The sequence below is a fragment of the Diorhabda sublineata genome, chromosome X (assembly GCF_026230105.1).
Source record: "Diorhabda sublineata isolate icDioSubl1.1 chromosome X, icDioSubl1.1, whole genome shotgun sequence".
NCBI classification, from domain to species: domain Eukaryota; kingdom Metazoa; phylum Arthropoda; class Insecta; order Coleoptera; family Chrysomelidae; genus Diorhabda; species Diorhabda sublineata.
In genome coordinates this window covers 34862969-34887718 of record NC_079485.1, presented here as the reverse complement: position 1 = coordinate 34887718, position 24750 = coordinate 34862969, and the positions used below count along the sequence as shown (strand labels likewise).

General features: G+C 30.7%; 1 protein-coding gene and 1 long non-coding RNA gene across 3 annotated transcripts; one reads left to right on the top strand and one right to left on the bottom strand.

Moving 5' to 3' along the window:
• Nucleotides 1–14: 14 nt before the first annotated feature.
• Nucleotides 15–20519, bottom strand: LOC130451354 (trafficking protein particle complex subunit 8). Of its 2 annotated transcripts, XR_008910710.1 has the most exons (13): nucleotides 20195–20519; nucleotides 19224–19674; nucleotides 18745–19021; nucleotides 17831–18108; nucleotides 13918–14166; nucleotides 13660–13855; nucleotides 12723–12983; nucleotides 8571–9293; nucleotides 7659–8038; nucleotides 4707–5495; nucleotides 2596–2848; nucleotides 505–733; nucleotides 15–453 (listed from the first exon to the last, which is right to left on the bottom strand). XR_008910710.1 is itself a non-coding variant. In XM_056790320.1 (12 exons), the coding sequence occupies exons 1-12, from the start codon at nucleotides 20352–20354 to the stop codon at nucleotides 719–721; spliced, it is 4032 nt and encodes a 1343-aa protein (XP_056646298.1). In that variant the 5' UTR covers nucleotides 20355–20519; the 3' UTR covers nucleotides 15–718. The 2 variants fall into 2 exon arrangements, 1 of the variants encoding a protein (XP_056646298.1); XM_056790320.1 differs by having other exon boundaries at nucleotides 15–733.
• Nucleotides 20520–20765: 246 nt separating this feature from the next.
• Nucleotides 20766–22701, top strand: LOC130450914 (uncharacterized). The gene is made up of 4 exons (XR_008910642.1): nucleotides 20766–20979; nucleotides 21235–21342; nucleotides 21398–21460; nucleotides 21659–22701. It is a non-coding gene; the product is annotated as an uncharacterized LOC130450914 (long non-coding RNA).
• The last annotated feature ends 2049 nt before the right edge of the window (nucleotides 22702–24750 follow it).

Here is a 24750-nt window from a genome sequence, read left to right as displayed (position 1 = left end):
AAACAGTATTATTATTACTTTAACAATAATTTTATTACATTAAGTCATTCATAAATTAGGTAAAATCTAAATATACATTTTTTAAATAAAAATTTCTAAACTTTTTACCAAAAAAAGTCGAACATTAAACAGCATAACCTACAGTATAGATCCTACCAATAATACTAAACTTCTTTAATTGGGGAATATTGCAAGTTTGTGAGGGCTGCACACAGTTAAAAGATAATTGAAATTTGTAATCATCATCAATCAACCACCTGCTGCCTCAAAAAGTAATTCTCAGCATCTTGAAATGCAGATGATGGACTCAGGAGTGAAACATCAAGTTTAATCTGAGTCACTTCATGATCTCGTTTTGAAGACCCTGGCAGTAGTTTGGTTGAAGGTCCTGGTAGTGGCTCACTTTAAGGACCTGGTAGTAGGTCGGTCACAAGGTTTTTTACAGTTCGCTTTCTAAAAAAGTGGTTTATTAGACTAATGGTATTTCTGCAACAAGATGCATACCTTATTTCTGGTGATTTTATATTAAACTTCTTCTGAATATTGAAATCAAATAAAGTTGGCCTATTCTTTATTTAAAAAGTGACAATCGCTCACTTTTTCAAATTCATCTATTCCTCTCGGTCTTGTTTTTCTGGAACCGAAAAAACTTACATGGATGCTTTGAACTGTAATATTTACAGTCTCGAACAAAGCACATACCCATTCTGAAGCAGTCCTAGATCTTAAAAACCTAAAAATTAATTTATTTATACTCGAAAACTCATGACTATTAGTAGATTACAGAGAGATATAATTGTTTGGAGTCGGTATAAGCTCCGCCCGTCTCCGTGACGTCAAGACTTAGGCTGTCTATTACCAACTTTTGTGTCGTGAATTAAGCAATTTCATGACTGTTGGTTAATAACCCGTTACCAGTATAACCAGGCACTTGTTTGACACAATTTAGAAAATTCTTTCAGAGAGAGATTTCCAAATTGTACACCATTTACTACTAATAAGCATAGTAATCCTCCCGTCATTCAGCATTTTAGGTTTTATAAAATGTCAAAAGTTTACAAGCTGATGTATTTGGACTTACCGATGTAAAATTGAATAAAAAGTCGAATTACTTCTTAAAAGAACTGATTTTAACAATAAATACACATTCAATCAAAAAATTCGCTAAAATTAACACAGTAACAAAGCTTACATCAAATTCAAATGTTAGTACGGTCAGTTATCGCTATTTCTTTTTGGTCAGTTATCGCTATTTCTTTTCACCGTTAGCATTATTATCTGTGGCTCACGAAATCAACGTAGAAACAGATTTCCTACCAATAAATACAATTCGTCTTAGAAAAAATTCAACAGAATTTCAATATGAATGCAGTGATGAAGTTTTAATACACCGAAAATCAAATATAGAGTAAAGTTTATTTTATCTCTTACTTTCAATTTGATTTTGTATGATATATAATTGCAAATAACACCCACTATATACCCACCAATGAAATCTTTTGTATATACTGTATCCTTCAATATGTGTGAAAAAAGGCTTTTTTTTATAGTAGCACATGTAAAAAAATTAGTTGTAAATAGAAGTAAAAAATATACAGCAGTGAAATAAAAGGTGAAGTTAATACATTCGTCTAGTTTTACTAATAACTATCAATCATAATACAGCAATAAACATAAAATAGTCTTCTAACCCAATCAACTCATTAGGATACATAGTTTAAAACATATACAGACATATTTTACTTTCTTAGAAATAATCTATTCATTTACTCTAATGATGAACTTAAATCTTAAAGATGAATGAAGTAGTGAATCAGACACTGACTGTATTGGTTTATTTAATGAAACTGGTCGACAAACTGCCGGTTTCAGTAGCATCTGTGAAAGATCCTTTTCAAATTTAAGAATTATCAAAAACAATTAAGGATCAATACCGCTCTAGAAAAGACTATTATTCAGCTATAATTTCAAATGAACATAAAATTTTGGAGAAAGTTGATAAATTTCGCAAAAATAAGCAAGAAAAGTTGAATTTTTATATATATTTAATTATATAGTTTTACACTTTAATAAACATAAATAATGGTACCTAATTGAAATAAGTATTTCATCTTCGGCAAGCTATTTTCTCACCAAATTAGAAAACTTTTTTTGACAAAACTTTAGTCGTAGGGGTGCCAAATTAGTATTGCATATATGTATATAAAAAACTAATTTAAAATAACAGATAAAAATTGAGTTTACAACCTACTACGGTCTTTATTAAAGTATGTCTTGACATTGACAATTTTATATTAACAATTTTTATTTCAATATTAATTTTGGAGGTGATTTATTGATTAATATAATTATGAAAATTGTCATGTCAAGTTATATTTTGATAAATACCGAAATAGGTCGAAACGTCAATTTTTACCCGTTATTTTAAAGTGATTTTCTATCAAAATAAACCTAAAATCAAGGCGTTGTTATATCACGAAGTCAAATAAATTTTAATAATCACGGGGGAAAGTCTTGATAATTAGATTGTAATATTAATATAAAATGTCAAAAACAAATTATATCACGAACATTATATATATATTAAGTATTTACAATAATCAAAGTTGGATGAATTTGATAAGTTTGTAGTATGTATGGATCCGGATGATCAATATATTTGCATAACACTTGAATGTGAGCGCCTAAATCAAAAGTTCCAGGTCCAGATAAAGCGGCTGCAAGCTGTACTGTTGCCGTAGTTAAGGGATTCAAAATTTTAACAATTTTACTGTTACTTATCCAACAGAAGTTACTGGATCCATACGAACAGAACATGTTCGAGTTAGTTATTGCAGGTATTTTAACGCTGAAATAGAAGAGATTGTATAAATAAAAAAATCGTAGTTTTATTTTTGTAGAAAAAAATGTTAATTATGAAGATCGCAGTGCTGGTTAACATCTTCTCTTTCACGATTAGGCGAATATTTGCTACTGACATTCGTGGATGCGAATGCTCAGTTTTTTGTTTATATCTTTATTTATTTATGAATTTATGAAAGGCATTCAATTTGTTAAATTTTGTTTTTGCTTGTAATTCTTATGAAAAATAATTATATTCATAGATGTAGAATAATAATAATGTGTTTGTTTGATTGTTATATCCAGTTTTTTTCAAGAATGACTATATAACATTAGCAAAAATAAAAATTTGTTCACATTGCATTATAATACCTTTATTTCATAAGTTCTATGAAAAATTTAATTATTAAGGTTCATTGCGAATGCGAATGGAGAATATTCGTTCAATCACTAATATGTATTGTATAGAAAATACAATTATATAAGGTGTCATCAAAGTTAATATACAAAGATTTGAGAAATGACATAAGATATGCCTATTTTGGAAACACAGATTAATAAGAGTAGTATTTTTTTAAATACTGTGTGGCACTTTAATATGTCTAGTCATAAAATAATGAAAAAATGCTGATATAAAGACAATATTGTAGGAGATGGAAGGCGATTAGTAATGCAGCTAAGATACACTAATATGCAGTCAGGGAAAAGAGCAGTTAGATTGAAATATTTTTGTCAGTTTTTGAGAATCTAACATGGTATAAACAAAATCTCTTATTAACTTGATCTGAATGTGGATGGAGAGGAAAAATACTTAATTCCACATACTTGTTTTTCTTCTTAAACCACTAGTTAAGTATGTAGAAGTACAAAACAGTATTTTCTCTCCTTCTCTAGCACTCAAGATTTGTAACTTGTAAAATATATTGATGTTATCTACATAGTCAAAGTAGAATCACATAAAATCGAAGCAGATTGAAATGTTCTTATTGAATAGAGAAGAGATCTGTATCTCAGAGTTAGAAGATTTTTGTTAATATTTTTAAACTCTATTAAGTTAAAGTTCATTTTTGTCTTTCGAAGATTTGAGCCGTGTCTACAAAGTTATTAGTGATAAGTTATAAACAAGTCCATGAACTGTGACCCAATTTTTTAATTATAAACAGTTAAATAGCAATGCGTTATACGTAAGTTCAATATGTATCAAGTCATGAATGAAGTCTTGGAGTTTCCTGTGAAGTTGGTTATTTGTGACTTATGTTCTTCTAGCTATCAAGTACAGATATATCATTAGCTATTGGAAAAATCATTGGAACCCGTGATGGTAGAAAAACCAGCTTATTAGATAATAGAATATCAGACTTTTGAAAGAGAGAAGCGTATCAATTAAAAAACAATTAACTCGAGCTAGTCTATTGGTCTCAAAAAAAAAACTTTAACTTGAAATATAGGAAGAGAATGTGCTTGCAATTCTGATAATTTAAAGCTAAGGTAATTATAAACATTAATTACTGTTGAGAATATCTGAATTTGAAGGGAATCTAGGTTTATTCAAATCTCATGTTTTTGTTTATTTGGTAGAATGTTTTGTACTTCTATGTTGATTTAAAGCAAAATGTTGGGATCTTATCGTGTATTATTAAGGGAAGCACAATACTGAAACACTTGAATGATCCATGAATTTAGAAGCAGTTTCAATAACAGAAGAATCAATAAACGTAGGAAAGTATTTTTTATCCTGGCCTATTATTATGATTTAAGCAACTCACTCTAGATTTTATTGTATGAAATTCCTAGTATTAAAATAATGATGATTAATATAGATATGAAGGTATGAATAATTTTCCAAATTTAAAAGTGTCACTTACCTAGGTTCGGTTGTATTTACAATTACACTAAGGATTTTATTATCAACAGTACTGTGTAAGAGAATTTTAACAGGCACAATACAGATTTTTCTTTTAATGAAATTATGCTTGACAACTGGAGAATATATTAGGTTGTAAACAATTTGTTTTTGGGTGATCTGGACAGTTCCCTCTTCAGAATTTTTATCATTGGTATCAATGAATGTGTCTGATAATATTCTTTCCATTTGTACAGTATCTTCTTTTCTATTTATTTCTATAGGTATACTTGTTTGGCCGATAACAATTTGTTTATTAGTGCCTTCTGATACTAAAGCTTGCCACTGCAACAGTAATACACCATCATTGTTTTCTTTGAATTTTAAAGAGTCAAAGTCATCGAACATTGTTAGTGTTGGGTTTTCAGCTTTCTTTGCAAATGCCAAGAATGTAGTAGTCATACTTTGTATAGACTTTCTATCAGCATTAAGTGGAACACTGCTGTATTTACTTGTTTCTTGAACTGATCTCTTTGCCTTGAGCAAAATATGTGCAGATTCCTGGGAATGTAGGTTTATATATTTAGGAGTAGCTATGTCTTCAGTCAAAGTCCAGTATTTGCTGAGTAATCCAACATTTAATAACATCACTTCTGTCAATACTGAACTATGAACTTTATTTAAATTAGTTATTTTCATTGCAAGAGCCAATTCTTCTACACTTTTTGCATTATGACTTGATTGGAATGAAACGTCTACTACTATCGACTCTTGAACCATTAAGTTCCAATTATGTCTAACTAATCTATACCTAAAAATAAGAGAAATATTATCTACTACACACAAACTTCTAAATTTAAAACTGATCTATGGTTTCATCGTTCGTAATAATTACTATATACCAATATGTTTGTTAACTTAAAAATTATAAGATGTTTATACGCTGTTTTTAAACTAAGAGAACCTTTTTGGGAAACCTGAATCACGCCACGAGAAATCACTAAAAAATTTATAGATTCGAAGCGATGACATGAAAATAAAGTTTTGTATTCATTGCTGAATCAAATTTTAAAACAAGGATAAGATCCAAGTCATTTTTGATCAAATGAAGGAACCACAATAGACCAAAATTGCATTATCTAAAGAGCAGAGGATGTTTGTTTTTCGAAAATTGAGCTATATGAGAAATGAAGATCACTTGAATAAAAAATTGGTTGAGTATGAAATATAAGAAAATGTTCCGTTGCAAGTACAAGAGCTTATTTAATTTAAAAATAGAAATAAATCATTAAAAATATCTGAATGTGATACACTTTAGCAGAAACATGTATTTACCATCACTTCTTCCATAGATTTCTTATTTGGAATATTTCATAGTATGATTAGGTACATAGAACAAGCAATTTCTAAATTGTACTAAAAAGGCCCCTTTTTGTTTCATTAGGCAACCTATTATAAATATCTAAATTGAACATTTCATCATCTCCTTTTATGGCATGTGCAACACAATTTTGCCAGTGAATGCCACATATTCCATTAAAAGATCCTTTGCAACTTTCAGTTAAAAAGTAGTATTTTTGGCTGCCACTAAATTTTTTATTTGAGCTCAAATCATCGGTAATATATGAATTAAACTTATCTTTAAGTTGTTTTATGATAATATAAGTTCAGATCGAACCATATTCATATCAAATAGTATATTCTTAGATTGTAACCATTGTTGTATCCCTTTTTTTATATAGATGGTGTTGTAACCTTTTCTACCCTATAGTTGTGGTAAGATGCATTGTCCATTGTACAATTACAGCACCACCTGGCAATTTTTTTAGAAATTCAGAAAACCAGTTTTCAAATACCAATACATTCATATCTCCAGTGTTTTCACTTTCAAATATTAGCAATTCATCTCCAACAAATCCATGCGCATGAAGGGTTATTAAATGTTTGCCTTTTCCAGATGGAATTTGCAAACATATGGACAATCCTTTAAGAGAAGCATCTCTTTTAACTCTGATAGATGTGTCTATCCATTATTTGTATGACCTTCATTTAGAATATCGTTGCGTTCTATGAAAAATGTGTAATTTTCTTAATATATACCATGAAATAAATAGAAGAGCTTTTAATTTATATAAAAATTAGTATAATTTGTGACTTACTCAGAATTTATTTCTTTCATAACTTGTGTAATAATGAACGAGGAATTTGTGGCCCATCTGAGCATTTTTTACTTCAGTTGAAATTTTATTCAAAATTGGATTTTCACTTTTAAAAAAGAAACTATGAACAATACATCGAATTATAATTTTTGTTATATGGTTAGAAGAGACAAGTACTCAAGTGTTTCTATATTCTTTGATAATTCAAAACACAGTCTCTCTAGCAACTTAAATAAAATTTGTATCTGGTAATTTCATACAAAAGTGCTAACCTACCCAACATTGTTACAATTTTAAACACAATGGCATTCACCTTTATTTCTGGTTCATCAACTGAGATTTGTTTATACAAATCCACAATGTTTTTTTCTCGATAGACGATAAGTGACCTAAAATTACAAAGCTCCTTTTTTGGGGGGCGAATTATGTTTAGTACTATATTATCTGAGTCCATTTTCAGATTAGTTCTGTTTTCATATTTTATTGAAATATTTTAATAAAATAATAACAAGAAAGAAAAAATAGTCAACATTTGTTTACAATTTATAGAACTGTCGATCATATTAATGTCGAAAGTGCTGTGTACGGCCGTCTCCGATTTGACCAATCACGAATCTCCAGAATTGGCAGATTTCATTAAAAGCAATCCTCCTACTTTAAAATCAGGGTGTAGTGGCCTTCTTCAATATAATATTAATATTAAATGTTACTCCGTAACAATTTAATTGGTATTCACAAGAAATTTATAAAGAGAAAATTAATATGTTATTATTTTCAATTAATATATTAGAAATTATCAGAAATAAAGGACTTACTTAGGAATACTGTTCTTATCTACATTTTCATAATAAATAAGTATATCTATGGCAGCTGGTCCTTTTGTACTAGGCGCTTTTACCCAAACATATATTTGTACAGTTTGCCCGGGCTTCAATATATTTCTAGTTAGTGGTACTGCTGTTAAGTGATTTTTTCTAATAATTTTCTCCCTAATTGCTGGAATACATAAATTACCAACACTCATATTTAGATTTTCATCTACTTGTTGAATAAATTCACAATTACACAGTAAATGAGGTGTAGAAGAAGCCATATAGATATTTTTAAGTGGTACTGAGCCAGTATTTTGAAAATTTATTAGAACTTTCTGTAGTTCGTCTGCCAAGAAATCTGAATTAATTTCTGAGAACGTCACCTGGAATTAAAAACTGCTATACATATTTTTGTACAAGTATTCAATGGTAGATATAAAAATAGATGGAATTATATGATATAAGCCTCTTTGCTGCAACTTGTACATATGCATAAGATGTATTTTTAAAGCTCTTTGTTAATTCGACTATTCTATTGTTGAGAATTTTACTTTATCACACCGCCTCAGAAATATTCATATAATTATAATAGATTTAAATGTTACATACACATACATTCAAAAGATTTTAAAAGTATACATCACATTAATTTTATAGTTATTAAAAACTCTACAAATGTTTAAATTGATCACACTGAGTTTTCTGCCTATTTCTGAGTATATTCTTCTTTTCTTACTTAGCTTTTGCATCCATTTCTTTTTATTCTTTGGAGAATATACTAATGGGTAAAAATTTCAGTTGTTGAAATAAACCAAAATCTAGTAACAATAATTGTGGATAGATAAAAGCTCAATATTATCTAATTTCTTAACAATCTGATCGCGAGTTAAAAGTAATAATAAAAAGCGGTATTACCTGTAAGCAAGGTGCAGGTGGTACCACATCAATATCTAATGGTTTAACAGTACTGCTATCATTAAAATTATTACAAGCATTTTTTGCATTCCCATCAGTTATACGAATAAGCTGTTTCCCTTTTATGGAACTTGTTCCACTTGCTCCATTTGAACTAGTCAGTGTATAAGAAAAGCCAGTTACGGTCACTACTCCTTGTAACAGAGGAGTGATAGAAAGAACAACCTCCTTCTTGGAGTTTCCTTCAACTAATAGAGATTTTGTTGTATGAGTTTTTACATATCGTCCATTTTCTGTATCACATGTATTAGTTACTATCTTATCTTTTTGAAAAGTCCACAGCAAGTGAATATTGGTAAGATTAAGGACAGTTTGAAGAGAATTCACCAATTTTATAGAAATCTGTATAGGTTCATTGACTACAGCTACTGGTTTAGTCTTTTCTAAACTAATTTCATTGTACAAAGTAACCACTGGCTTGAATATTAAAGGTGCAGCACCTTCTGCTTCATGAACCAACATTTCTTCTAATTTTATCCACTTATTTTCTGCCTGTGGATCTTCAGAATTATAAAAATTAATACCCATGGCTGGTACTTTTCCAGGAGTAGATAAAGGTCTGGTAGGACCCAGTAAAATTTTTAATGAATTGACTTCCAAATCTGGAACTGGCAAAATTGGACAACTGATTTGGTAGTCTTCATTTTCTGTTTTAAGTTTATTCTGAAAAATATGAAAAAAATTCTCTACATATAGGAGAGTCAACTAAAATGTTCAAGCCCTAAGAATATAATGCCTTATATTAATATTTAGATTAAAATTTTGAATTGTGCAAAACTTATAATTTCTCATGTTTCAGTAGTCGCCATCTAATGTTTAAATTTATCAGTAGTTTTATTTACTTAATATTATAACAATGACAAATCAATAAACATAAAGACAACGCCGGTCAAAAACGTCCAAATTTTCATTTTTTGAGGTATGCTTGTGTGCTGTTGAATTTTGTGTCAAGTTACGTTTATGAATATTGTTTATTAAGCTTTATGGTATAAAGCCAATGAAGCACATTGTAAAACATATGAGTATGGTAAAACTTGTAATAAGATCAGATTCTGTTTGCCAATGTATTGAATAAATGTTCCTCAGCTCGTTTATTAATCTCGAAGTTCAGTAATGTAATTCTCATCTTTTCGTCAATTTATTCTAATAATACGAGGCATATTTTTTAAGTAAGTACCGTTTTGCGATTCCGCCGCCGCAACCCCAAGGTCGGCGTTCCGTACATCCACGCTGGTTACCTACATATTTTGCCTACACAGTGACGCCATTGCAGTCTGATTCTTCATTGTGTACGTTGTTTACTGTTATTGTTTATTGCTAGTGAAGTTTCGGCCTCGTAATGAGACAATCAATGCAACGTCTTAGTTGAGTAAGGGTATCGTTTTGCTGCATGACAATGCCCGTCCACATGTGGCTAATCGGATCAAAGATCTCATCAAATCTTTTCAATGGGAAACTCCAGATCATCCTTCCTACAGCACTGATCTGGCGCCCAGCGACTACCATTTGTTCCTGCACTTGAAGAAACACCTGGGCGGTCAGTGTCTTTAAGACGATAACGAAGTCAAAACAGTTGTGATACAGTGGTTAACAAGTCAGGCGGCAGAATTTTATGAGGAGGATATTCAAACACTGGTGCCACGTTATGACAAGTGCCTCAATAATCACGGAAATTATGTAGAAAAGTATATTAAGGTACAGGCTTTCATGTAAAAATAAAACTATTGCGATATCTTTGCACTTTTTTAATTCAAAATGGTACTTATTTAAAAAATATGCCTCGTAGTTTGGTTTTAGTTATATTTTGATGTGTAATATTCACTGGTTCAATTTATTTTGAAAAATGAAAAAATATTTTTTGTTTGGTTATTTAATTGATTTAGCTCTAGTTACTCTAAGGTATTTCAATTACAAGGACAATTGAGTTCATTCATTGTTCAAGGAAGGGCAAATTGATGTAGATTCCAGACTTGTGTTTGGATACAAGTCCAAAGACATGGCTCAAGTAGGTCAGATGGCAATGTAATGGAATAGGTTGTTTATTTAATTAGGCTATTGTTATTTTTTCCTTAACTTGTCATTGCCTACATAATTATGCGGATATCAAATGTTCTAATAATATTCTAGTTCTGAACCTTTTTACCATGTTTATTAGAATTATAGACTATAGTGAAATTGCCTGTCATATTATCTTTACTGCAATGATGGGTAAACACAGAGCGTCAAGATAGGCGCTTCGGGCAACTAGATTTTTGAAACACATAAATTTGTGTAATTTATACAAAATTTGAGATACCACAATTCTCAAGTCAATAAATAAAATGTCAAATTTGTCAAAGTTATGACGTCATCTTTATATTTTTTATTGCAAATTACTTTTTTTACATTATTTGATGAGCTTGTTTCTCTGAATTGTGAAAAAAAAATAAGTAGGGGTTACATAAAAACACGAGAAAATTTATAAAAATCAAAATAAACGTAAATTTAGTAATAACTTACAGTCTATTAAATCAAAACTATTTTTTACAGGTATTATTTAAACTGTGTCCCGTTCACTATATGACATAAGCCAAGACGATGGTAGACGGAGTAATACGAGTCATTTCATGTCTAATTCGTTCCATCGAATCTTCTAAATTGTCTAGTCGATTAGCATAGACCTGATTTTTAAATGCCTCCATAGAAAAAATCAAGGGTGATAAAATAAAATGACCTAGGTAGCCACTTCATTGATCCATGGCTTTTAATCAACCTTCCTTCAAACTGGCTATCTAGAAACGTTAAGACCATATTACAATGGTGCACCATCCTGGAACCAAATAGTAGTTCCAAATTTTCCCTATTATTTGGGTCTGGAAATGCCGCATTTAGGTTCGGAAGCACTGCTATATTGAAGATGTTCCAAACATTGCTCAGCTGTTAAATGCCCACAAAAGAAATATGAGCCAATAAATCTTCCCCTTAACGATTTCTATCCAGACTTTGATTTTTTTGGGGGCGCTCAGTGTGTTTTGTCTAAATCCAGTGGATATGTTCTCCTGTCCAGTAACGACAATTGTATACCACTTAAGCAATACGTTGCCTCGTCTAAAAATACTACACTACTAAGGAAATTTATATTTTCATAAGAATTCCTCATGAAGATTTTACAAAATTCTTAACGTCTGTCCCGATTATTTCCTGAAAGTTCGTGAACTTTTTATAGGTGTAATTTTCCTGTCAAAATGTTCTAAATCTGGGTGGCGCTATATATTATATACTCCCTGGACAACTTCTCGCACTTTTATAAAACGCAAGTCGTTGAAACTTTCAATAATGAACTATGACATTAAATTTTTCAACTCTGCATACATTTAATTCTTACCATATCTATTGTTTACACCAGCGCCGTTCTAGAAGGTTTTTTAACTGTTATTTATTGTATATAGGTGGACACTTTTTCAACTTTTATCCCATACGAGACCTCCTCTTCACTTCTACCCTCTATAGTTATAAGGCAATTTCTGTTGTGTCTGTGAGGATGCTAGACGGGCATCGTCTCTAATTCCTGGTCTTCCAGATTTTGGAGCATTCTCCGCGCTTCTCGTTTCATTACATTTGGCAACAATGCTTACTTACTATGACTCTAGCAATTAAAGGTTTTTCAAAATATGTTTTGTTAAAAAAGGACATGCTTCTCAAAGACTATTGCAGGAACCTACTATCATTAGAATTTCTATCCTTTCTTTTTCAGTGTGAAATTAGCCGTAATAATAAGATTGGTATGATGCCAATTGTCAGACTGATACTGACAAACAGTTATTTTATTAAAACTAATGAAAACATGTGTTCTTACAAAGTAACTACGAGTTTCGATTTTTTTAATTATTTTTTTCATAAATTCAAAATCAAAGTTTATTTTGTTTTTTATTATTATTCTCTGAGTTATTTTCTTTTGTGACATGTTTTTACATTTTTTTTTCAAAAATGAACGTTGTAAATTTTATGACTTTTGTGCATTACTTTATCATATATATATATATATATATATATATATATATATATATATATATATATATATATATATAAACTACAATATACAAATTAACTTACTCCTAAGATAGTCAAATATTCTTTCAAAAATGTGGCTTGCTGTTGAGCAGTCTGCTTACTTTCTCCTTTTAACAGTTTTGCAAAAGACTCTATGGCCTCGTCAAAGTGTTGTAAATTATTAGCTTGACGGCCAATGGTGTAATGAATATGGTCACTAGCCAAGTCCCACCCTGTATTTTCGTAAACTTGATATGCCTGTTTGTAACATTTCAAAGAATATTTTCTTTGGGCTGCTTTTGAATATCTGTGACCAGCTAAAACCTATAAAAATATATATATTTATTTGAAAAGTTAGCAATAGGGGATATGCATGTAGTTTTTTTATAATTCTAATTCACTCTTTAGATAGTACAACTCAATAAAAAATTTATTTTCTCTCAAAAAAGTCAAAATAATTCTTAAAATTATGTTTGAAGTATTGTTAAATTTGGCTTGTTTTGAATGCTGCTATTTTTCGCGGGCTTCTGATAAATTACCACCTCCAGTATTTATTTGCTTCAAGTGTGAAAGTTACTTTATGTTATAATATCAATAAAAGTCATGGAAAAAGTTAAAAAATCGTTCTATATGTATTATATTGTACCTGAGTGTGAAAACTCTATTAGAACAAAACCTGTTGGAGTTCAGAGACATGAGAAAACAAGAATTAAATGTTTGTATTGTTGCAAACATTATTTGAATGAAATAAATCCAGAATGTGCCATTTGACGTTACTATCAATGATGAGGGGTTTATTAAATTTGAAATTTGCTAACTTATTTTGCATTCTTTAATAGTCATTTTTTATAATTGAGAACAAAATAATAATAATAATTTTGGCACTATAATGTCTCTGGAAAAAAATAATCAAGTGAAAGTAAATATAAAGTACATGCATATTCCCTATTACATGAGCATAAGTTTTAACCTTAGCATCTTATTAGATATATTCACTAACCATGTGAAAAGCATATTTTCGGACCATTTTTGACTTAAGAAAACAATATGAGGCCTGTTCAAGCAGTAAAGCTGAACGTAAATCTGATTCTTCACTTGTCATCCGAATTAGTTGGTGGGCAGCTTCTCCAAACATATTTTGACTTACTAAACATACAGAACTCAAGATTGTGGCTCTAGTAGCAAACTGAGGCATTCTGAAAATTAACAAATTATAAGTATGTATATATTTATTAATAAACTCATTTGATAAACGTACTTGCAAGTATTTAGATAAGTTGTTATACTTTCTTCCATGTAATCACAGGTTTTTTTGGTAGTATCATTAGCCATAAAAGCTGCTAAGGCCGCCATTTCTAATGCTCCAGCATAGTATAACCAGGCTTGATCAGCATTGTAATCTCTTTTTGCCAAATGATATGCTTGAAATGCCAGAGAATACTGACCAAACATGAAGTATAGATCACCTAATCGTCTAATTTGTAATTCAGGAGAGTCTAGAGAATATCTGTAAACAAACATGTATGTTGAGGAAGTGAGAAATTTGTTCAACATGTGAAATATATCGAAAGAAATAATATTTTTAGCTTTTTGTTTATACCAATTTGTATATTAAACCAGAATATACTATAATTTCTAAAGATTTATTGAATATTTTGATAAAACCAAAGTTAGGTCTAGACGTAAAATATAGTTTCTATTGAAAACAAGACGTTATTTTTTGGAACAGACCAAAAATGAGGATCACTTACTCAAGCAAATGAATATAAAATGATTTAAAAAGTAAAAAAATTACTAAATTTTTAATACATTTTATTCAAGAACTTTTTGACAAATATTTGTCAAAAATTCGAATCGAATATTTGAAAACTATAAGATTTAAAAAAATAGTCTCTTTCTGTTTTATCTGTTTTAATATGAAAAATTAATTTTTCCTTAGTTTTTGCGATGTAAAAATATGTAGCAGCCATCAATCAAATTATTTGCATTAAGATGTACAAAATAGAAGTATGAACTTTACTTAAACCAATTAGGTCTTTTCTATCAATGATAGCTTTCTTGTTCCTTCTTCCCTATATATAATATTAATTCTTTTGTTTTTAGGTTTGTTTTAGATTTTAATTTAGTGAAATATTTGGATAATGTATTATGTCCTTTATGACTTATACTAATATCATATTTGTTGAAATAATTCAATAGTTGTCCCTGTACATATAATAAGGAAAAATGTTTTATGTTTACTTTCTGTTTTGCTTCTCAATTGATTCCTTTTCTTGAATATGCTAATTATCATTTTTTCTGAATATTTTTTTCACAGTTTTTCCTCTTTGAATAAATAAGCATTGAAATTCAGGATCTGATAACTTTATCAGCCAAACTTATAATTACTTATCTTTTTTCTGATAAAGGATGACATGAATTGGAGTTCAAATATCCTGAGGATCAAGTTGGTTTTTTATACCATTCTGTTCGTATGTACACTCGTGGTCAAAAATAGCGCACCACCCAGATTTCTGAAAATATTTTTTTGTTTAATAAATTTAAATTAATATTGCTATTGTTTAACTTCTTTTCAATCATTTTGACGCAATAATAAAAAATGTGTAGTAATTTTATGTGATTTTTAATGAGTAAAAAAATAAAACCATTGCAATAAAACCAAATTTTCTTAAAATTGTAACTTGCATTCTAAACAAGAATGTTCATTTTTTAAAACGCTAGTAGCGTGTATTTCCGCCTCTGAATGTAATCGTTGCTAACATTCTCCTGGGCATGCTTTCAATTAGGTGCTGTATCACTTCTTGAGGTATGTTCTCCCATTCCTCTAATGCCACTTGCTCAAGCTCATTTAAATTTTGAAGAGATGAATTTCTACGTTGAAAGCGGCGTTTCAAAATGTGCCAGACATGCTCGATAGGATTCATATCTGGACTTCTTGATGGCCAGTCCAGAGTATGAATTCCTACTTCGTTTAGAATTACGAACATCTGCCGCAACGTGTGGTCTATTCCATTATCATGCGAAAATCATTACCAATAAATGGCCCAAACGGAACGACGTGATTTTCAAGAATATCAGTTATGAATCTTACTGCGTTAAGGGCGGGTATAGGAAGAGACACTAATTCTGTGCGGGCATCAAAACAAATTCCTCGCCAAAACATGATAGACCCTCCTTGGAATGATATAAGATTGCGCAAATCTTTCCCCTTGCCGTCTTCAAATTTGATTACGTCCATCAGGACCTCTTAGAATGATTCTTGTCTCATCAGTGAATAATACTTGGCACCAAATTTCTAAATTCCAATCTAAATGTTGCCTTGCAAATCTTAGTCTAGCAACATGATGCTGCTTGGTTAGCAAAGAGCTCTTCTGTTGTGTAGACCAGCATTTTGAAGGTGTCGTTTTATTGATCTATCAGAGACATTTCGGCTTTCCCGTAAAAGGTTGTTGAGCTCGACACTTGTCATTTACCGATTTCTTAATGAATTTTTTGTTTAACTAGTCTCGACTTTAACATATGTTGATTGACTTAAATTACTGCTGTCCACAAGTTGGTACAATAGAATGAAAGAAACATTAAAATATGCATAGAATTAAAATTTTAGAAAATCACAAAAATAGTTATTTGCTGATAAGAAATTTTGCTACATTTTATCGCTAACTTTTAAAATACTGTCACTTTTTGTGATAGAAAAAAAGAAACTCAAAAGATTAACATTTTAGGTTTTGATATTGAAATAGAGGGTGGTGCGTTATTTATGGCCACGAATTTATTTGTTAATTATATAATATAATGTGACATCAAGAAAATTAATTTTATTATTTTGTTCAATTTTAATTATGAATTTTTTTTTATCTTAAGAATTGAAATTTTTGATTTATGGTTTCAATTTAATTTTTTTGGTAAAGAAGTAATGCAATCATCTAGAAGAGAAGAATAAAGAGGAGGTGAAAAGTCCATAAAAGATTATATCCTATACAGAAAGAGAAAAGAACATAGGTATTAGACATAATATTAAAAAGACGACCTGAAATATATAGCAGTCACTATTTGGCAGTTATAAAAATTAAAGAGGAAAAGGGGTAAAATCAACTACAAAAACAGATATTAATTTGGGATTTGAAAGCATAATATCGTACAGTCTGAAAAATGTAGCTAGAGGATTTATCAAAATGATAGAAAAAGAACGAAATCGTGAAGAATAGTAATAAAATGGAGGCTAGACGAACTGAGGTTATCCTTTAAAAACACTATTCTAATAGCAGCGAGAAGAAAGTGAGGTGTATACAAAGCTAATAACAATAAAAAAATAAACTTCATGGTGGACAGATGAAATGAAAAGTAAAATTGAAAAAAGAAAAATGGCACATTTACCTAGGACACAGAATGCTGGAAAACTATGAAACCTACAAAGAATATAGGAGGAAAGTGAAAGATCTGGTGAAATTATTGAAACGAAATGCTTGGAGAGAATTTGGAGTAAGATTGGAATTGGATAGTGAATGTAAATAAAAATACAGTGCTAAAAAATTCACAAGATATAATCACTGGAACAAAGGAAGGGTTAAGACAAGGAGGTGGATTAAGCCCATTACTGTTTGACATATTTATGGACGATATAATTAATCTATGCAAAGAAAAAACTACAAGAATGTATGTGGAGCACTGACATTTAGAAAGAATAGAAATTTCAGATTGTACATTTGCTGATGATGTAGCAATAATAACAGGGAATAAAGAAGATTTACAATAAAACTTAAGAGGATGTATTGATATCTAGTTAGCCTAGACCAGTTCCATGCATAAAGAAAATATTGCGTTACCATAGCAACGAACAATAAGTTATTAGAAGTGTCAGTGTAGTTTGACTTCAAAAAAGTAAACCAGAGTTACGCAATAAATTAAAAGAAAAAATATGTCCACAGAAATTATGAAAATCGAAAAATTGGAGTATTGAGCCATCATCAAGTACTTGTATTTAGAAGGGTTAAGAGGTAAGCAGATTTATGAAGATATGCTTAATACTCTTGGTGATCAATATCCTTTGTATGCGACCGTGAAAAATTCGTCTGCAAGCTTCAAAAGAGGTAAATTTTCCATTGAAAAATTCTTGGTGTGGTTCACATATTAAAAATCTTCCTTGATGAGAAATTGTAAAAACTACTTACATTAAATTATTAACAGCTACAGAACTAGCACCTGGTTTGTTGGGACTAAACCATCTTTTTGTAGCACTGAATAATGATTTACTCACTCCCTTTTTATTGGAGACTGTATCATTTAAACTATGAATTTGTTTTTCAATATATGGCATTAGACAACTTCTACTGAATTCATATATCAATAATTTAATTTGTTCCACATCATCAGTTGTTAAGCAAACTCCATGTGATTTTTCTTTGGTTGCATTATTTTCAGGTTTTTCATCATCACTAATATGTCCACTCTAAAATTCAATGTTAGATTAAAGAACAAATATGTTAAATACCTCTCACGAAAAAAATAATAGTGAATGCTACCAATAACTCTTATATGTTTCAGTTTAGAGAGAGCATTGCCGTGTTCCACAGGTTATGCAGTGGTTCATGCAAACAATAAAAAAGGTGTATATTGAACTGAAAAGTTCATAGGCTAGCATAGAAAAAAGTATTTTGTGATACCAATTTCTTAGTACAATTTGTCTTTAGCGTCAAAATAGGTTCCAGTTTTAGAGATAACCTCTTCATCAGAGTAAAATTCATTGTCCTTTGTGTTCATTTTGCTTCATTTAAATTTATAAAAGCCAAGCCTTGGCCTTAATATTTTTTGCCATAAGCAAAGCTTTATTAACACAATAAATTCCTTTTTTAACCATTTTCTCTAACTAACAAAAGTTGCTTCACTTGAAATGCTACAACTCACAAACAAATAGGGCGACAGATGTCCGCCTGTGAACTTTTCAGGTCAGCTAATATTCTCAAATAGGTAAATAGAGGTGTTAGTAGTATTAATATATCCAGTTGAAGTTTATAATAGTTCAAAATAATAATTACCAAATCAACTATGTAAATAACATTCAACATTTGAAGAATTATTTACTTACTGTTGATAAATCTTCATTTACCGGACTAAGTGGATGATAATTGCTGATATTCTTAACCTCTTCTGCCTCCTGTCCTATTTCTAAGGAAGTTTTCATTAGTGAATTATCTTGATTGGATTTTATATCTTTTATATTAATTGTATTACTTATGAACTGACTCCAAGGATCTGGTAAATGTTCTGTTGTTGAGGTTTTGGAAGATCTTGAATTCATCTTTAATAAAAAACAATTTGCTACACCATACAATAGTTTTACTGAATCAAATACTTTCTCAGCTCTGAAATTAAATTGGTAGATCAAATGTACCTTTTTACAATGTTATTATTTGATAAGAATCACTATTAGCATCATTTGATAAATGATTGGTATACAAATAAGAAAATGGCAGTTAAAGATTTGAGAAAATGCAAAAATATTTGAGCAATGAACAAAAATGTTAGCAACAAAAAACACAAGATCAGACTTAAGATATTACTTACATATAAGTATCTCCCTCTACATTGTCATGCAAAATTACAAAATATTTTAAAATATTCAAGTTAAACCATTTTGGAAGCTTTCCAGGTTCTCTGCTCTGTGCTTGATTTAATCTTTGTGTTAAACTATCAAAAGCTTCCTCCAGGTTATTTTCTGCAGAAGTTGCAACTAAAATACATGCCAAAAAATGTTTTGTAAACTCATGGTCTGATGGATATTGGACCCTTAAAAATGTGTCCCTCCAAGATTCAAACCATGGGGTATTTGAAGGTACTTCCAAATTGTGTCTACCTACTTGAACAAAGTTATTTTTGCAGTCTGATGCATTACTCACTGAAGAATTCAATAATTTCCTTGCTATGTGAGTTTGAGGAGGCCTCCACAATATATCCAAGAAGGTTAATTTCAAATTTCTTATAGTATTTGTAAATCCTGTGGGGTCCTTGTACGAAACTGAAAATCACATTGTGATCTCTTATTTGAACAAAAATAAGATTTTGTTTATATTTAAAGATAATTCATAGAAACTATGTAAAATATTGTTACAATAGTAATGAACTCTACTGCTATCAAAATATCTTATTATGTGCACAACATTTACCCAAAATACAATTGTAATTCTCAAAAAAAAACAAATATAGAAAGCATAGCTGTTACTTCTACATCAGGTTAATAGACAAATATAAATTGCTTTAAACTTTACTATTTCCATTTTCCCAATGGTTTTTATGTCCTTCAAAATCATTTCTTTTCTGGTGCTTAGTAATATTGTGTTAAATGCATATCATAATGCAAACTTATAGAATATAGTATAAAAAAACTCTAAAATGTACATATTATGGTACACAGTGAACATCACCTAACAAATTTTGATATGGTTGAATTTGTTGCAAATATCTTTGTATGTAATGGTTTTATACAAAGAAACATGTACCTAGAAGTTCTAATGCTGTTTTTAATGTTTAATACATACCGTCATTCGTTAATGTACAAAAGGGTTGTAATAATTGTATAAAATCCAAATTATTTTTCAGGCAGCATTTTTCTGCAAGTGGAGTGTACATCACAGCAATTTGAGGAGTAAACGCATTTTTGATAAACTCCTGGGGAGTTTGCTTGCATTGAGCTTGCATTACACTAAAATTTACAAAATAAATTCAGCTAGGGTATTAATTTCACTAACATCACATAATTTTTGACTCTGTCGTTTTGTTCCCTAAAGTTTTTAATTTTTTTATTGTCAAAAAGAAAGACAGCTTATAGGAATGACGGATGTAGTTGATCTATGGGAGTGACTGAAAGTAACCATTCTCCTTCTTTTCTGTACTATTATAAAAAAGAAGAGTGAGATAATTTGAACTGGATAATGGGTGCGTTCCACTAAACATCTACGGCGTCTGAAATACTCATTTAGGCGTTCCACATAGCAACTACGACCGTTGTGGTTGCGGCAATACCCTTTGGTATGTTCTGTAAGTGGAATGGGAAAGATCTTGGTCGTGAACGTGATGGTCGTGAGTGCTTATAGAATGCACCCAATAGACATCCTAAGTCTGACGTCATATCAGAGCTTGCCAAAGTAAACCCATAGATGAACCTTTTGGAAAAATCTATTCATTCAATGTAAACACTCAGAAGTAATTTTAAGTTTAGATTATTGCATGTTGTGCTCACAAATTGGACTATTGAAGTGATTATTCGTATAATCTGAGTTTTTAGACAAAGTTAGCAGTCGAGTATATAATCTTAGGTTAACAGGTAAGAACTCCAAATACACAAAAATTAAACCATTGAGGTTAGGTTGCAGTTTGGCTTTGTTTTTATTATGTTCAATTAATGTATGTTTTATCAACATATTGAATTGTTTAAATACAATAGCTTGGAAACTTATTTTAAAACTAAAAATTTTTAAGCTCATTTATCCACACATATATTATTTTTAACCTAGATTTCACTATAGCATTAAACAGATCTTTGTTGTTTTATGTATTTTGCTGCTGCTAAAAAACATAGTTATGTACTCCACTCCCGACTATAAACATTATGGCAAAAAAATATTTGCTAGCTCTTTATATTTCCTGCAAAGCCTGAGGGTCGGAAAGCTTGGATAGAACTAATAAGGTATGAAAAACGATTATAAAACCATGTGTAAATTAATAAGTTTCTAATTTATTAGTTGTTCTGTTTAGAAGAATAACAATACAAAAGAAAAGACAAGGAACCTTCAAAACATTGTCTGGTGAGTAGTTGTCATTTTAAAAATTAAGACAAGAAGAATATACCAACTTTGTTTAATTTTAATATTAAAAGAAATTTGAATTTCATGTATCCTGAAAAAATGTATAGAAGAGTTAATTTCTGCTATTTTTCTAAAGATTATGGAAGTGTATAAGTGAGCACAAAATAATAATTGTTTATTTGTTTTTTTATATTGTAGGATAAGCATGTCCACTTCTATGTGTCCAATGACTTCTAAGAGCTCAATCAGTCACATTGATTTATATGATGCTGGACCATTTTTGGCAAGTTGACCTACTACCTCAATATTTGAGACTAGAGTTTCTGGGGCATCTTATGGACCAGAGAATTATTTTTTGTGAGAAGAAGTTAGTAGCTATACACAGAAACTTCAAAATTATCAGTTTGTTTTAGTTACAAACCCATAGCGGGTAATGACTCCCATATTCTAATGTATACAGGCTTTCCAACCTGTATTATATGTATGACATTGTATAAAGCAGTATAAAGTATAAAGTAAAAAATCCAAAGCATAGCTTTTGATGACCTTACTGAAGTTAAGGTTAAACTTACTACATGAAGATTTGATAGCAATTCAGCAATTGCAATAAATGTTGTAATGGCATGGATTTATGCAATACATGAAATATTTTTCAATAAATTAATGGAAACTATACCCCTAGAAATACAAATTAAGTCTTCCTCCCTGCAGCTTTTGATAATTTTAGAAATTGCCGAATAATATTGAACTGTACTGAAATCTATTCAGCAACATGTACCAACGAGTAGCATGGAAAAACAACGCTCTTATAAACATCAGAATACCTGGAAATTATTGGTGGGTGTTGCTTCTAATGGTGTTTTTGTGAAAAAGGCTGTGAAGGTTGTGAAGCAGATGGTTCCTGGAGATTTAATATTGGCAGATAAGGGCTTTTTGATAGAAGAGCTTCTTGCAGCAGGTGTACTCAGCAATAGTATATGAACCACTCAGAATTGCTAGAGGATTCATATAGAGAGGGCAATAGTGGAATAAAATATTTTAATATTTTACAGACAATTCCATATTATTACTGCTAATAAAAAGGTGAAATACATGCTGGATATCTATAATCTATTTCTTATTATGTAAATAGTTGTTTCAGCTGAATAAATCTGAGGTTTAATATTTACATCAGTTATTTTATTACACATTTCAATAAAATTATGTATATTCTTAACTAATCAAAAATTGATTACTTTCATCTAAACCTTTATTAATAAAAGAGTTCACTGCTTTTTTATCCAAAGAGGAGTGAAATGCGCATCTGCACCATCAGTGGCCATACGAAACCGACCTGTGTGTGGGGCTGTACTTGTGCTACCTACTAAAACCCATCCTCTTTAATTTAAACCTCTCTGAGGTTCCCATCCTGAACCCACGTAAGCATTCCACTGATTGGCGCTTCGCTTTGCATTTGCTCTGTTTGTTGTTCTGTAATATCTCTAGCTATTGCTTGGCTTGGTCTGGACATCGATCAAACCGTCCTATTTCTTCGTCCGTAAATTTGTTTCTACATACTCAGCTACGGCGTTCCAGCTCTCTTCTTTCGCGATAATTATCCCTACGATCTTTTTTACAGTATTCCTCGTATTTTCCAATGACTTCATAGTAAGAATGTGTGTTCTGCGTTGTCCATGGCTTATCCACAAGCGAAACAAGTGAGGCTCTATACTTTTCCTTGTTTAAACAGGCAGGATCAAAAGTAACCTTGTCCAGTTGTTGGGTGAGGTAATAGTTCAACTTTCTGTGACTTCTATGTATCCAGCCTTTGACATATGGTAAGAGGTGCACAGCCCATTTACCTGCTGGCTCTGATACATACTCTAAAAGCGACTCTGCATTGGATCCTGGCTACCTTTTTACGATGGATCTCAATCTGCTTAGTTTCTCCCCATATCTCTGCGACTTAGAAAAGTATTGAGTTTGTGACAGACATCAACAATATTCGTTTGGTGGCAGTCGGACCCCCGATATATCTCATTAATCGGATTAGCGATTATGTGATGGTTGATGCTTTATCTGCCCCTTTTCTGATATTTTCACCAAAACTCATTTTCGTGTCTAGTATGAATCCTAAACATTTTGAGATTTTTCATCTGGATGAAGAGCTCTTCGATATTGTCATCGCATGGATATTGCGGCCTTCTGCTTCTTGGTCAAGAAGATCAAATCGCATGGTGCTGGATAGCTTATCTTGGTTTTTCTCTCTGTTTCTTTTAGAAGTGAGGATAGCAATGTTATCGGCATAGCCTATGAGATAGCATTCATAGGATAGATTTAGTATAAGATCATCGTTATAGGATATATTCCAAAACTCTGGTCCAAATAGTTTACTGTTACAATATAATTGATATAATCAATTTCGCAGTTCTGAAAACTTAATATTCAAGGGATTAGAATTAGAATTTTTTTACAAATGTCAAGTTCGGATCTGGTATACATATGATTTGTTACTCCAAATTTTGTACTTAACTGGTATATGTTGTCGTCGGTCTTTTGCTTTATCCACATCAGGAATAGACACAGGAACATTATCACCAACGTTTGTATGTGGATGAGTTTTATGACTAGCTTTTCATCTTTTTTGCCTGGTGAATTAACTTCTGACTTTGCTGCTTTTATATTGTCTTCTGTTTTACAGTTCAAACAGAAGATTTATTCAGAAAAATAGAACCACATTTATTACCAAAGCGCTCTTGTACTTGATCTGCTTCTGGATCTTTTTCAGGAATGTCTCCTTCTGATTAAGAATCTTCTCCTGGAGTTTCATCTTCCATCGTGGTAACATCTTTAATGACTTTGTCTAAATCCTCATTCGTTCTAGAGATGAAATAACATCAGTAAGAAAAGACGATATAATTAATCCTACTCTAGGTTCGATGCCAAACAAGGACTTGTATGGAGTTTATTTTATGCTTGAATAAATTTTTCATAAATTATACAAATGATAGATCTGACTATTTTGCGGTTTTATTATTTGAGATACATGAAGTAATCATAAATTCGACATCTTGATTGGCCCTTTCGACTGATCCTGGGCTCTAGCGTGGTTTCCTGTGAACAATCTCAAGATCTGGCCACAAAGATTTAATCTCGTTTACAAGAAAGTTCGCCAATTCTGGACCGTTATCACTGTGTAATATACACGGCTCTGCAAATGTCAAAAATATCTCGTTCAATTTATATACAATTTCTTCGGCTCGTTTACAAGTTAAAATCCTTAACAAAATGAGCTTAGTCAAATGATTTGG

Coding starts and splice junctions, on each gene's coding strand:
- LOC130451354 (XM_056790320.1), bottom strand. CDS start 20,354: ATGCAAGCTCAATGCAAGCAAACTCCCCAGGAGTTTATCAAAAATGCG. Junction 13,856..13,917: donor ACTTATCTAAATACTTGCAA/GTACGTTTATCA, acceptor GTTAATTTTCAG/AATGCCTCAGTTTGCTACTA. Junction 2,849..4,706: donor GTAAATACAACCGAACCTAG/GTAAGTGACACT, acceptor CTTCTATTTCAG/CGTTAAAATACCTGCAATAA.